Source organism: Schistocerca cancellata, chromosome 2 (genome assembly GCF_023864275.1).
Source record: "Schistocerca cancellata isolate TAMUIC-IGC-003103 chromosome 2, iqSchCanc2.1, whole genome shotgun sequence".
NCBI lineage: Eukaryota > Metazoa > Arthropoda > Insecta > Orthoptera > Acrididae > Schistocerca > Schistocerca cancellata.
Genome location: NC_064627.1, coordinates 937,425,190 through 937,439,864, shown reverse-complemented (window position 1 = coordinate 937,439,864; position 14,675 = coordinate 937,425,190). Strand labels below are relative to the sequence as shown.

At 42.3% G+C, this 14,675-nt stretch overlaps 1 protein-coding gene across 1 annotated transcript in view; it reads left to right on the top strand.

Annotated features, from left to right (window-relative positions):
• Positions 1-1,427: 1,427 nt before the first annotated feature.
• Positions 1,428-14,675, top strand: part of LOC126162909 (clavesin-1) — a 99,366-nt gene continuing 86,118 nt past the window's right edge. Inside the window, exon 1 of the mRNA XM_049919720.1 lies at positions 1,428-1,551. Coding sequence (XP_049775677.1) covers positions 1,545-1,551 — 7 coding nt within the window. The 5' untranslated portion in view covers positions 1,428-1,544. The remainder of the gene's footprint in view (positions 1,552-14,675) is intronic.

Sequence of the window (14,675 nt, the reverse complement as noted above, 5' to 3'; positions counted from 1 at the left end):
TGATCCTCATGCCTATGATAGTTATGAGACTCCTTTATATTAAAATTTTCCATAAATAATAGGTCGTAGCGCAGAATCGGTATGCAGAGTCAGGAGCCAGTTAAAATCCTTTCTAAGGACACGTCATTCATCCCTGTACAATTAGCATTGGTTCAGAAAAGAGGCTGTTGACTTGAGAAATAATATGCATGATTACAAAGCAAATAGATTTAAATTAAATTACAATGAAAAGAAAACCCTTAGCTGGTTACAGACGTTGATATACGTTAAAGGGGACAGATGAAAATGTGTGCCCCGACCGGGACTCGAACCCGGGATCTCCTGCTTATATTTAAATTTCATATGTGTGTGTGTGCGCGTGCGCAATCGCAAGTGAAGGCGAAGGAGGAGATGAGTTTTGCATTTCGCGTGTAATATTTTATTATTTGGACAAACCACTTTCATGTACAAGAAATATGTATCAGTAATTTATAACATTAATATAAATATCGTATATTCACTTTATTTTCAAGGACGTGAAATTCTAATTTGAAGAAATATTATACATTCTGTGGTAGTCCTTGCAATTCTGCTTTTAAATTACACTAATGTATCATTAAAACTAGTTCCAACAATATATCAACACGCACAGATAAAATTGTCTGCAATAAAAAGCAAAAATATAAAAACAATTCTCAATTCTTTGGAATGCAAATGAACACTGTTATTGTCACCATATATATATATATATATATATATGTTAAATTCCTTACTTTGTGCAAATAATTTGAAGGATGTGTTGAGTTTCGCAGCAATATTTGCGCAATTTTGTAGGTCACTAAATTTTACAATAAAAACATTTATAGTGTCCTCTGCAACTGTGGCCGAAACTTTGGTTTCTCCAGTAGTATATTTTTTTTACATTATGCAGTTCGATGCTCAGAAAACTTTTATGTCAGCTGAATCTGGCCGCAGAAACCTACGCAATTGTAAAAGCATTTCATTTAAAACAAGTAGCACAGTGAAGCTATGAGAACGGGGCATTAGTTGTGCATGGGCAGCTCAGTCTCTAAGAGCACTTCCCGCCGCAAGTTCCACGTTCGAGTTGCCGTGTTCTGCTATGCCAGGAAATATACAATGTGTAAATATTTCGGTGTTTTTTTTTATTTTAGACAGATTATATCCAAAAGCAGTTTTAGGTTTGTTCTAGGTACTCCCGATTTCTGAACAACAAAATCATTTACGTTCGTTTTACGTTTACGTGAAGAGAAGCGCCATACGTCACACCTGTTCCGCTGCGGAAAGTGCGTGTGGCGCGACGAGACGTGGCCAGCACAGGGTCATGTCCCTAAAGGCCCCCCTGCCTTACGCGGGACGTTCGTGTTCGTCAGCGGGTGGAAGGGAATTCCGCCGCTGTGTGCAGCAGCCGCAGCCGGTTCCCCCACTCCTGTTACCGGGGGCAGGGCGCCTGCGCGCCGAGACACTCTATAGGCGGCGCCGCGGCGGCAAGCGGGTTAGTCTGTCGCCGGATCTCGTACCAAGAGGACGCAGCAGTAGCAGCCGCCATGACAGGTACTGCATCCGATGCCGCTAGCACGCGCTCGTTGGTAGTCGCCCACTGGCCGTAGCTACTTCGACGGCCTGTGCTGCAACAAACAGCACACGCAGTAGTTAATGGCTCTGTCCGGTAGCGTTGCTAGCAGTTGTACTGGTCCCGCCATCTTCTGGTAAACAACCAGCTGGAGCCCTGCAGCTCGCTCGGAAAATTTGACTGCCCAGCCATGTTCACTGCTTCTCTTTGGAGATTGTGAATGGTTCTGTCAAAATTGAAGTCTTGTGTTTAACTTTCATTTAATTTTGTACACTCGCGTTCTCCACTCAGATCATCTGAGCCTCGTACGACTTGAGCATGATTAGTGTCTTAATTTCGGTAACGTGGTATCTTGCTTCTCCCCTCTAAAATAATCGTTCCGTGCTTTACTTGGAGTATAAACAATGAGTAGTCCGCTATTAACGGTAAATTTCATCAAGCCCCCAAGTAATTGAGCGGCTTACCTTGAAAGCCGGTGAATGCACTTTCAGAACGATTTCGCGTCGTCGCATAGCTGCTGTTTAACTTATAGTGATTGCTCGGTCTTCGTATCGTCGTTTGTTACTATGAACGACATTTTGACATCTATGCACGACTTTTCAACAATTGTTCAGTTAACGGTGTAAATCTTCGAAATAATGTGATAAGGCTGAAAGGGTGGCTAGGTAAAACCAAGCATTTCATGAATTTATTTATAGGACTTCAGTTATAGGAAATCTCATAAAGCTCAGTTTTAATCAATTACATTTGCAGCCAAAATTTAATTGTTAACTGTCGTGACTAGAGTAACTTCATGTTCAGAAGAGAATTACGTAAATATGCCGTAATTGCTTTTAGAGTGAAGCACAATGTTCCAAAACTAAGTATTCTGAAAGTGTCATATGAAGCTGAGCTTTGATAGAAACAGGCAAAAGCAAACATATTGGCTGACTGCAAGCGTTTCTAGCCATCATTAAATATACAGTCATGGTGTTTAAGAAATGTGCAATGTGTATAAGCATAATTTAACGTATTGTTTACCTTTATCCGCTCTTATTTGCTGTTCTATGTTTGAACTTGTGATAAATGTGGAGAAAAGTGTAATTTACGACAGTGTAGCGACGTGCCGGTCCTGTGCAGATGCTTCTGACAATATAATCTATTTAAATCTCACAAATTTTACAGTAATTCATTCACCGTTACACGACCGATGCTGATGACGGCAGAAAAGTTGATTTGGACAACAAATGAAAGTAGCAATGTTTCTTGTGAATTTCTTTCCTAGCTTATCTTCTTGCCAATCAAACGGGATTTGGAGTTAATAAAGTAACGAAAGACCATAAGGAAAAAAGGCTTTAATTTGCAGCACATATAGAACGAACAAGCGAACGAAAACTGAAATAAAAGGCATATGAGTTTTCCATCATCCTTGGTTATACACCCGCTTAGGCCACTGAACCTGGCACACACCATTTTGCGGATCAGTAATGCAAATCAAATGTCATTCGAATAAACACAGATAATAGGACGCGTATCAGTCTTGAAAACGTACATACGAATGCGGCAAGGGTGAGGAGAGATGGACCAATAATCGTAGAGTAAGCTCCGTAGCACATATTGAAGGTACTGCGACAAATTCAATGTTAAACAGAAAGTTCTCTTATTTCGATACGTGTCCCATTATGCAGCCCACAATTGGTGTACTAAGGACACCAATTTTTCAAATAGCTTCGATGGTCGAAGTGCTTAAGGTATTGCTCATAATTGCGAGCAAGTAGCATGTGATGGACCACAATTTCATGCGGTCGCTCGCGACCTCCTGGGACCTCCATTGTTCATACGACAGCCATTGTTCCTGTTTCCACGGTCATTCTCTCGCGTGTTTACAAACGTGACTATGTGCTAAGCCGATTTTGTGTGTCATTGGGTTGCGTCACAGTAAAAGTAGCCTTTGAGGTGACAGTTCGTAGATCTGTGTTTTAGTCCGCTGAGTTTCATTTTCCGTCACGCGCAGCCTAGATTCTTTTAACGAAAATACGTTTTCCAGTTTTTCCGTTGATGCATTTTCGGACGATATTGTGGGAAGTTTCCAGGAATACAGTTTTGCGAGTAGCCACACTATAACAATGTGCAGGAGCTCGAACTTCCCAATGGCAGTGGCTCGCGATTGCAAAATGTACTTCGTAGTTGTTCAAGCCGTTGTCAGAGTTCAGCGTCCAAGTAGTTAATTAAAGTAACGACTCAGAGGAAACTTTGTATACACATTGTCATGTAGTATGACTGCTTTTGATCAAACAACTAAGGCAACTTTTTCTGTAACACACCAGCCTCAGTAAGTGACGCTATGGCCCTTAGAACGTGAAGGAAAGACAAAAAGGTATAATTTCGCTAAGGCTAAGATCTACAGCTTCTAGCAATTCTTGAAAAATTCGTGGTTTACTCACTGCCGTATAGTCACTTTACTGCACAACGATTTGTCAGTAACAGACCATCTTCAGGTATATTGCGGCATCATCAGATGTATTGCGACCTATAATCACTACCAAGCATCATGTCAAAAACCCACATAGAGGGTATGGGTTGCCTTACACCTCATTGTCACAATATACCGGAGAACTGCCTGTTTATGAATGAGACTGCTTGTGTAATAAAGTGACAGAATAGCCGTGTGCAAACGATGATTTTTCAACATAGGTATAAGGTTTATAGCAGTACACATTTGGCATTAATTTTGTTTATAAAAGATAAGGCGATGTTGGAAGTTGTTATGATGCCGCAGTGGGTGTGGGACAACAAATACAAATATTCGGTTCGAAACCTATTTTAGCACATTATTCCTGCACTGTATTTCACCAACTGGCAATGCTTAGAACACGTCAAAAACGAATACCCACATTTCCTATATAGGTTGTTGGTAACTACATGTAAGATAGTTTATTCAATTTCAGTTGCTCATAATTATGTGAACATCCTATAGCCATGTACGGTCGGTCATTGTGATTTGCACTGACGCCAAACTTATGGGCATACTTCACAGTAACAAAGTGGTACAATTTGGCCGATTGTAGGTATGACAGGGATGAAGGTATTTCATTTTTAACAATAAATTATGGAAGAAAAATGTATTTCTTTAAGTTGTATCATGGCTATGGACCAGGAGTTGGAGGAAAGCACTAGATGCCAAGTTGCACCGAGCTTGCGATTCTACGATTCCTATTTGGCTTCATCTGTAATCAACAGGTTCTTGTCCTGGTGTAGGTAACAGCACACCAACTCGAGTTAGATCATTCCGTCTAAGCCACGGTAATATAAAAAGCCAAATTTTTTTCAGTTGGCTGATTTGCATCAACATGCTTCACACCTATTATCTCAACTCCATGTTCGTATTTTTCTAACTTAGAAGTGGAGAACGCGTCCTAGTCATAAAAACTGGATAAGTACAGCAGACCCAAAAGTCTCTTCATTTCTCCTAAGTGGCGACCAAAAGTTTGGATTTCGAAGGCCGTACAGTCCAGAACCGGTATGCCAACGAGGCAGAACAGCCGTGAGCATTGAGGTAATCATCGCATCGACGCACCAGGTTCAAGGTCCGTTTTAAGGGACCGATGCGCGATAATCGCATGAGATGAGACATACAGGTCGGGTGCTAGAATATCTCTGGCTCTGAGCACTATGGGACTTAACATCTGAGGTCATCAGTCCCCTAGAACTTAGAACTACTTAAACCTAACTACCCTAGGGACATCACACACATCCATGCCCGAGGCAGGATTCGAACCTGCGACCGTAGCGGTCGCGCGGTTCCAGACTGAAGCGCCTAGAACCGCTCGGCCACACAGGCCGGCTGAATATCTCCCACTTAAGTTGGCGTAACTTCTGCGTTACCTCTGCGATATGGGGACGTCTGCTGTCGTGAAGCATCCCGCAGCGGTGGTTTTCCGTCGGACACGCTGCCCCGTACAAATTCTCCATTCTCCTATGGATGTCTACCTATGCTGGTTCTTCGCAGCCAAGAAAAGAATAACAGCACTTTGGTGCTGTTTGGGCGCATTTGGTAATAATGTCGCCATAGCTCACGTTTCCACACTTACCGCACGCACTTCGGAAATACACGCATGCCATACTAATCCCTTGCGTACCATGTCGGTGCTTATATACACGCACAAGAGTCACGTTACGTTGTATACACTCTGTAGCAGCGTCCTCAAACGGAAACTTTTCGATCACCCCTCATAGTTACATATCGAAACTTCTGTTCCGATGAGCCTTGCCTATTACTGTTCACGGCGGTTCCGAGTGCAACACGAATAGTGAAGCTTGTGTAAGACTCAATAAAAAATGTTCGGTAGATGCCAAAGTAAAGGGAAATGGCGTGTGGCTGGAGCAAGTCTTTCGAGTTGACGCCACTTCGGCGACTTGTGTGTCGATAGGGATGAAATGATGATGATAAGGACGACGCAACTCCCAGTCCCTAAGCGGAGAAAATCTCCGATTCAGCCGGGAATCGAACCCGGACCTTTAGGTATGACATTCCGTCTCACTGACCACTACCAGGGGCGGAGATGCCAAAGTAGATTGACCATTACAGTTACACCATGTTCTGCTTTTCTGACGTTCCCGAGGTATTTGGTATATTTTCAACGCGTGTGGAGAAACCATATCCTACTTAAGCCTTGAATGAAGTCGTGAGGTGGAAAATAACACCCAGTTCATGAGGAAAAACATTACTAATTTCTGGCTTGTAATAAATCCAGGAAATGTGTAGAACTCCACCAAGGTTGTTGCTAACAAATGATTTAATTTCTATTACGGCTTTCGTTCACTGAACCCCCTCGGATGACGGATGTCGAAGACCTTGTTGAGTGATTCGGTACGCATGAAAACATTTCCAGTAGCATGTGGTTTATGCCAAGCCTTTTGAAAGAAAGTACAAACACTACTGCAACGTGAGTGAAAATTAAAGCATTTCTTAAAATTTCGTACGTTCCTTAGAGTATTAACAGGCATAAAATTATTTTATAATTTAACTGTATGCTACAGTGGGATTCTTGCTGTTTCTGATTTAACTGAAAAATCAGTGCCTCAGCAGTGCCAATAAAGGAGGAACATTTTGTCGGTATATCACATATTTAATAGGGTATAACATATGTACAACCCTCACACGAGGAGGAGGTTGGTATGTCGCTCTGATAAGGTAGCTCTCTAACCACATGGTTTCATTCAAATCATGATCATGAAAGAAATTTCAAATGCGGAATTTAATCGACTGTAGGGAAAGCTAAGTTTTGCAAATAGTGGCACGAAAGCCATGACTGACTAGACGATCATAAAGTTTGTGTAGATCGTTTTCCTGACAGCAAGACCCAAGACACTAACCCCCCTCCCCCCTTCCTCCCTGAAGCACACGCTGTCAGCTTTCGTCACAGCGAACGTCACTCATTAGGGATGTCTAGCAGTAAGTGCTGTTTTAATGGACCTATTGTGCTTGCGTATACCCGGCAGGCATCTGTATTGAGGATACGGATAACTGCCGCGTGGAGTATTCCGACACGTTTACTTAGGAATTAGCAACAGTGCCTGGAAGACACGGTCTGTTTCCAGTTCCTTCAAGCTGGAGCACCTAGCGGAGTGCCGTTCTGAGTTCTCTCTTCGTGTCGCAATTGTTCTTACACGCCAAGACTGGCATTTATGAGTCACATATCTGACGGTAAAGAGGTGGTAAGATTGCACTTCATGGGTGAAGAACCCTTATGTGTTATGAGGAAATGCCTGAAGTACTCCACACAGTTACGGCAGCTTAAGTAACATCATTAACTGTTATCCTAAGTAACCGTCAAAGATGTCTGACAACATAAGAGAGTGGCACAATCCATTTCTACTTGAAATATGTCCATCATAAATAGAGCAACGGTGCTGTAGCTGAGTGGATGTTTCCGTCACTAGGAAACTGGAGTGTTTTGAGGTTACTTATTGTGCTGCCTAGCTGGGATATAAGCTATTGAAGAAAAAGGATGATGTTGATGGAGAGAGGAAGAAGGTTGGACCGAAATATGTTAAATTACTCCATTATCAACCAGGTAAACTTTGGTTAAAAAGGTGTAAAACAGCAAAAATACGTGACGCTGGAACAGTGTCAATATAGACCGTTGAGGAGCAGAATGTGACTCGTTCAACACATGGATGCAACTAACGACTACTTCAATGCGAGAGGATGTATAAACCGGTCTCTTTCTGGTTAATCAGCAGGCTGGGAGCAGGTGTTTACGACTCGTTCATATTGTCTTCCTAAGTTTCAGGGTCACAGGTAAGTTAAGAGCTTATACGATTCTTGCAGGAAAGCTGGCAGTATTGGGCACCTTGCGCGCGCGTATCGTTAAGCAGTAATTCCGTATCGTAACAAGATACGACGGCACCAGGGTAGTCAGCAAGTGTCACCACGCTCGATGTCCCCTCTAAAAAAGACCGAATGCAACAAATACGCGGTTGTCACGACAGCGCTGTCAGATAACTGAAATTAAAATACGCTGCAGTCCTTATGGTTACCAAAAAGCTATACATCTAATTCGGTCTAAATCAAAGGCGGTATATCTGTCACAAACAGATGTTTTTGGCACAATAGACTCGATGTCATATCCAGCGAAGATTGTCTATGCAGTTCAGAAATCTGTTTCCGTCCTTTCCATCTCTCCAGAGTATTACGCGTAATTTGTTTTCCCTTTCCAAAAACAGTTAAGGTTTGGACAAATTTCTTCTTTATATTCACTTCTTAAGAAATTTTAACGCCCAGCAGACGAAATAATCGTAGTTTTGACGCTTACCATATCAAATAGTGACATAATTATGTTAGGTTGGGAGTAACATGTTTCCTGCCATAATTCTTTTTTCTTCCCCCCTACATGCGCATTTGCATTTAGATCCATGGATTATTAAATCTTGAAATGCTGGAATAGATGCATGGGATGAACACGCGTCACGCTTTGTTAAATATATTCCCAGCGAAGAATCTGCATCGTGTGTGCATGATGCACTCTCACGCTTGCACCGAAAATTAATATTTCTACGTAATAACGAACAAGTGTGCCCTCCACATTGTGACAGCTGTGATTATATCAGAGTTATAGGTAGCACCTTGCGGCCTGAGAGCTTTGTGGTCTGCATGGCGTATATTTTTAAATATGCTGAAGTCAGCTGTTCAGCTATGTAACAAGAAGATACTGATGATGCAAGGAAGTGTAAGGTCTGTGTATACAGGCAAGAAGTGGTGCGAAGGAAAATGTACCTGCAACAAGCGGTTGTTAGGTTATATAAAAAAATTATATGTTGAAATTCGTTGTGCTAAGCGTGTACAGATGTCGCGTAACGTAGTACATAGAGCCAAAGGCACTATTTTCATAACTGTAAGTTCAGCCTACGTGTGACAGTTCTTACCTTCATGGATATGTCAGTTGCAAGAGTGACGAGTTTCGTAAGGTATGTGGTAGCATTGTGTAATTGATACTGTGGTATGAAGCCACAAAGTAGCTTAGTTTCTACATTTGCAGCACTTTAATTAATCACCGACATTAGTTCAGCCATAAAAATTCCACGCGCGCAGGTCAAAAGTTGCTGAACGTTGTGTAGTTCATTTGGAAAAACTACGAACAGCTGATGCAATAAGAACTGCATTTTGTTTGTAGATCCTCAACTTTCCGATGGTACTGTTTTCAACGAGAGCACAGTTCCCTGCTACTAGTTTCGGTGCTGGTTGCTGTCGTGAATGTCTTACAAGCCTAAAAAATGATAGGAAACCGATCCCAATCTAACTCATCCTAAATTTTCTTTTCTATTCTTCTGCATATTAGTCTTGTCAGTAAACTGGATACGTGAACTGTTCAGTTGATTGTGCGATAGTTTTCACACTTACCTGTCTCTGCTATCTTCCGAATTGTGTGGATGATGTTTTTCCGAAAGTTCAAAAATGGCTCTGAGCACTATGGGACTTAACTTCTAAGGTCATCAGTCCCCTAGAACTTAGAACTACTTAAACCTAACTAACCTAAGGACATCACACACATCCATGCCCGAGGCAGGATTCGAACCTGCGACCGTAGCGATCACGTGGTTCCAGACTGTAGCGCCTTTAACCGCTTGGCCACACTGGCCGGCTTTCCGAAAGTGGAGTGGTACGTCGCCAGTCTCATAGATTCTACACGTCATCTTGAGTAGTCGTTTGGTTCCCATGTCCCCCAATAATTTTAGAAATTCCGATGGAGTATTACGTACCCATCTTGTGTCATTTGATATCAAGTGTCGAGTGCTCTCATACTGGATCCTCTGTCATCCCTATGGAACCCATTTGTTCTTCCATCACGTTATGAGACACGTCCTCCCCGTCATAGAGGCCTTCACTGTTATCTTCCCATCTAATTACTCTTATCTTCTCTTACAGTAGAATTCCCACTGCATTCGTAATATTACCACACTTGCTTTTAATTTCACCGAGGGCTGTTTTGACTTTCCTATACTCTGAGTCAGTCCTCCAGTCCATTACCTCTTTGTCGATTTCTCACATCTTTCCTGCAGTCATTTCGTCTTAACTGCTCTGAACTTCCTACATATTTCATTCCTAAGGTCGTTTATAATACAGTATTCCTCCTATATATTTTTGTACTTCCTTCTTTCGTCAATAGATTGAAGCATTTCATGTCATCCAAAGTTTCTTAGCAGTATCTTCCTTGTACATATGTTCGACTGTGATTGCCCTTTTTAGAGGTGTCCAGGCGTCTTCATCTGAACTGTCTTATCGCGGTATCCACATCCTTAGCAAAGTTCACACATGTCTCATCTTTCCTCAGTACTTGTGTGTCCCACTTTCTTCCACACTGATCCTTACTAACGATTCTCTTACACTCAAGTCTACTCTTCATCATTGAGTCTACATCTACAGCTGGGTACGCCTTACAGACCAGTTTCTGATTTCGGAATCTGACTGAGTGTGACAGCTGGGAACTTCCGTGTCACCAGGTCTTTTCCTCCTCTTGTGAGTCGTACAGAGTATTCGCCATTACCATCTGAAATTTATTGGAGAACTCAGTCTTTGTCCTATGTCATTCCTACTGCCAAACTCATATTCTCCCATAACCTTTCCTCTATTCCTCCCCCGTGATTATCAAATTTTTGTCTCCCTTTAAATATTGAATTACCCGTTCAATATCCTCGTCTACTTTATCACTTAAACTGCTGCTAGTGACTTTGGTACATACTCGTATACTGGCACTGTCATTGTAGGCGTTGGTTTGTTGTCGAATCTGATTCACAGTAGTTCACTCTCTGCCCTACGTTCCTATTCTTAATGAATCCCACTACTGCTATTGATGGTACCCTACATTAGCCTGACCTATAATCCTTCTTTCCATTTTATTTCACTGACTCCTGCTACATCTAGACTGAGCATTTTCAGTTCACTTTGCAGATTTTCTAGCTTTGCTAATACGTGCAGACTTGCGACATTCCATGCTCCGACTTGTACAATATTATCCCCTCGTTGGTTATCAATTTTCTTCACATGGTCACCTCCCCCTTGGTGGTTCCCTCCCAGAGATCCGAATGGGGACTAATCCGGAATCTTTTACCATTGGAGAGTTCATTGGAATTGCAGGTAACATGTCCTACTGATGAACTTTGAGTCTTTAATGCAGTGGTTTCTATGGCCTTGTGCATTGTAATGGCGTTGATCATTGCCTTTAGTGGAAGTTTCCCCACCCCAAGGGCAAGAGACGGCCCTGAGACTAACCGCTCCTCCGCGCTCTTTGACAAAACCTTGGTCAGAAAAAGTGACTTCTTGAGCCGTAAGTCTTTTTGCGCCACTGCTGGCGGCCGTTTTGATAGTAGTCAAAGATGCTGCCCCTAGGCCATGAGTGAACTATTATCTCTATATAAATAACTTAAGATAGAACGTCTAACTGTTGCTCAAATGACGACTCTGACTCGACAGCTATTTCTGGAGACCAATAAACGTCCATTCATTGTGCAAAACGACGAACAATGCGGTAACTTCTGATTCTGTGAGCAAAATCGAACATCTCACTTCATATGCAGATGACGTTCCATATTTTCTGCAGGGAGACCATTCATCCAGATTCATAACTTGTCCTTAAAAGGTGGTTCAAAATGAGTGGTAAGGTAGACTATGTCCACGAAGATTGTGTATCTTAAAACATGACAAATTTTTCGGTAAAAATGCAGTTAATTATAGTCATGTCACTAAATCAGGAGTTTTTTGATATGCGATGCTCTCTCGGCCTGATTGATGGCATTGTGTAATGAAGTGACCATCCTAACTGATGCTTTTCTTTCTGTGAACAATATTTTGAAGAATGCCGCAACCTGTATTACTAAATCGCTATCCCAGAACGAGGAGGTACTGAATAGAATTGGGGAGGAGTTTGTGGCACAACTTGACAAGAAGAAGGGACCGGTTGGTAGGACATGTTCTGAGACATCAAGGGATCACAAATTTAGCATTGGAGAGCAGCGTGGAGGGTAAAAATCGTAGAGGGAGACCAAGAGATGAATACACTAAGCAAATTCAGAGGGATGTAGGTTGCAGTAGCTACTGGGAAATGAAGAAGCTTGCACAGGATAGAGTAGCATGGAGAGCTGCATCAAACCAGTCTCAGGACTGAAAACAACAACAACAACAACATCCCAGAACCCAGTACCACTTGTTGGCTGCCGATCTAACGGCTTTCAGAGGCAACAAGCGTTTGGTTTACCATATTTCGGGGAATTATTTATCTAATTTAAAAGTTTAACAGGCTGTCATGATCTACTCATTAAGATCTTATATTAAGGCTTAACACAAAAAGCCTGATATTACAGATAGAGAGTATGTTTTCGTCTTGACGCAAATACTAGGATGAAATTAATCCAGTATTTGAGAATGAGAGCACTTACCGACTTCAACGAACTTTAAGCACAATTTCGTATCATTCGTAAACTTTTTCTTGTTTACGTGCTTAATGTCAAATGTTTAACACATTAACTGATTTGCAAAGTAATCAGACGTTTGAATCAGTTTTAAATATGAGAGTTCCTGTAAAGAATCGGCGTTTACTGGTATGTCAGGTTCTGCGAGCATTTGTCTTGCATACGTGCTCGCTGCTTCGACCGAATAGTTTGTGCGGAGGCACCTAAGCCCATCACTAGCAGCATCTAGTAAAAAGAAAAAGCGAGACGTCGTGGTGCCGCGTATGCGAATAGAAAAGTCAGATTATGTAGACACCTGGAAACACACAAGCTACTGAAATTTAAAAAAAATCTTGGTCCTGTTCTTCACTGCAGGCGAAAATACATACTGTGCTACGTAGTGATAAACACTCAAAGAAGCGACACTCGTATTCAATTGATGTGCAGTGTCTACTATAAATCATTCCGTTACCTTACGTACTCACCTCTGTCCGGCTCATGACTCCCGTATTGAGGCCTTGGGTCATGAAAATCGCAACGTTTCACCAGGAACTTTTTATTTATTAGTGAATTATGCAATATTACCGACATGAGTTATCTCCCTTACCTGCCATAGGATTTAATTTAAACCGCTCATATTTCATAACTCGAAAAACACTGAGTGCGGGAGACTGCGTGCATTGCAACTGCAGCTGTATGAATTAGGAAAAGTTACGGATAAAATGCGTGTCTAAAGATACTCATTTCACTATGGTATACACAGACAGGAAAACATCACAAGACCAAAGAGGAGTTCTGCGACTTCAATGAAAGTTAGTAGGCATGTTTCTACGTCTGAAAGACGTCAGTTCAAGTTTTGCGCCAGTCACATACCAATGGCGTTAGTGGCGACCGAACTCCGGTCGGTCACGTGGCACTACCGAGAGGGTAGACCAGTGTGTTCGGTGTAAGGCCCCGGCGCATCGTGCTGCATATGCAGCAGGAATTTGAGCAGCAGTTGGCACCACAGTCACACAACGAACTGTTTTAAATCGGTTACTTCAAGGACAGCTCCGAGCCAGACGCCCTGTAGCGTGCATTCCACTGCCCACAAACACCCGCCATTTGCAACGTCAGTGACGTCAGGCGAGACCTCATTGGAGGTCAGGGTGGAGGTCTGTTGTGTTTTTTGTGGTTCTGCCTCGGTGCCAGTGATGGCTGAGCGTCGTTCGGAAGGAAGCCACTTGAGGTCCTGCAACCAACCGGTCTGCATGCTAGACAAATTGATGTTATGGTCTGGGGAGCGATTTCATATGACAAAAGGGGCCCTCTCGTTGTTGCCTCATGCACTCTGACTGCAAAACTGTTCATTGGTCTGGTCATTCGACATGTGCTGCGCCGCGTGGAGTGGCGGCACAGTTTGAGGCGTCATGTCATGGACCATGCATCCCCCCCTGCTGGAGGTTAGAGTCCTCCCTCGGGCATGGGTGTGTGTGCTGTTCTTAGCACAAGTTGTTTCCAAGTTGTTTCCAAGTTGTTTCCAAGTTGTTTCCAAGTTGTTTCCAAGTTGTTTCCAAGTTGTTTCCAAGTTGTTTCCAAGTTGTTTCCAAGTTGTTTCCAAGTTGTTTCCAAGTTGTTTCCAAGTTGTTTCCAAGTTGTTTCCAAGTTGTTTCCAAGTTGTTTCCAAGTTGTTTCCAAGTTGTTTCCAAGTTGTTTCCAAGTTGTTTCCAAGTTGTTTCCAAGTTGTTTCCAAGTTGTTTCCAAGTTGTTTCCAAGTTGTTTCCAAGTTGTTTCCAAGTTGTTTCCAAGTTGTTTCCAAGTTGTTTCCAAGTTGTTTCCAAGTTGTTTCCAAGTTGTTTCCAAGTTGTTTCCAAGTTGTTTCCAAGTTGTTTCCAAGTTGTTTCCAAGTTGTTTCCAAGTTGTTTCCAAGTTGTTTCCAAGTTGTTTCCAAGTTGTTTCCAAGTTGTTTCCAAGTTGTTTCCAAGTTGTTTCCAAGTTGTTTCCAAGTTGTTTCCAAGTTGTTTCCAAGTTGTTTCCAAGTTGTTTCCAAGTTGTTTCCAAGTTGTTTCCAAGTTGTTTCCAAGTTGTTTCCAAGGGACTGATGGCCTAAGCAGTTTGGCCCCTTAGAAATTCACACATATTTAGTTGTGCTGCCATTCATCAATAGCATTCCAAGGGGTGTTTTCCATCAGAATAGCGC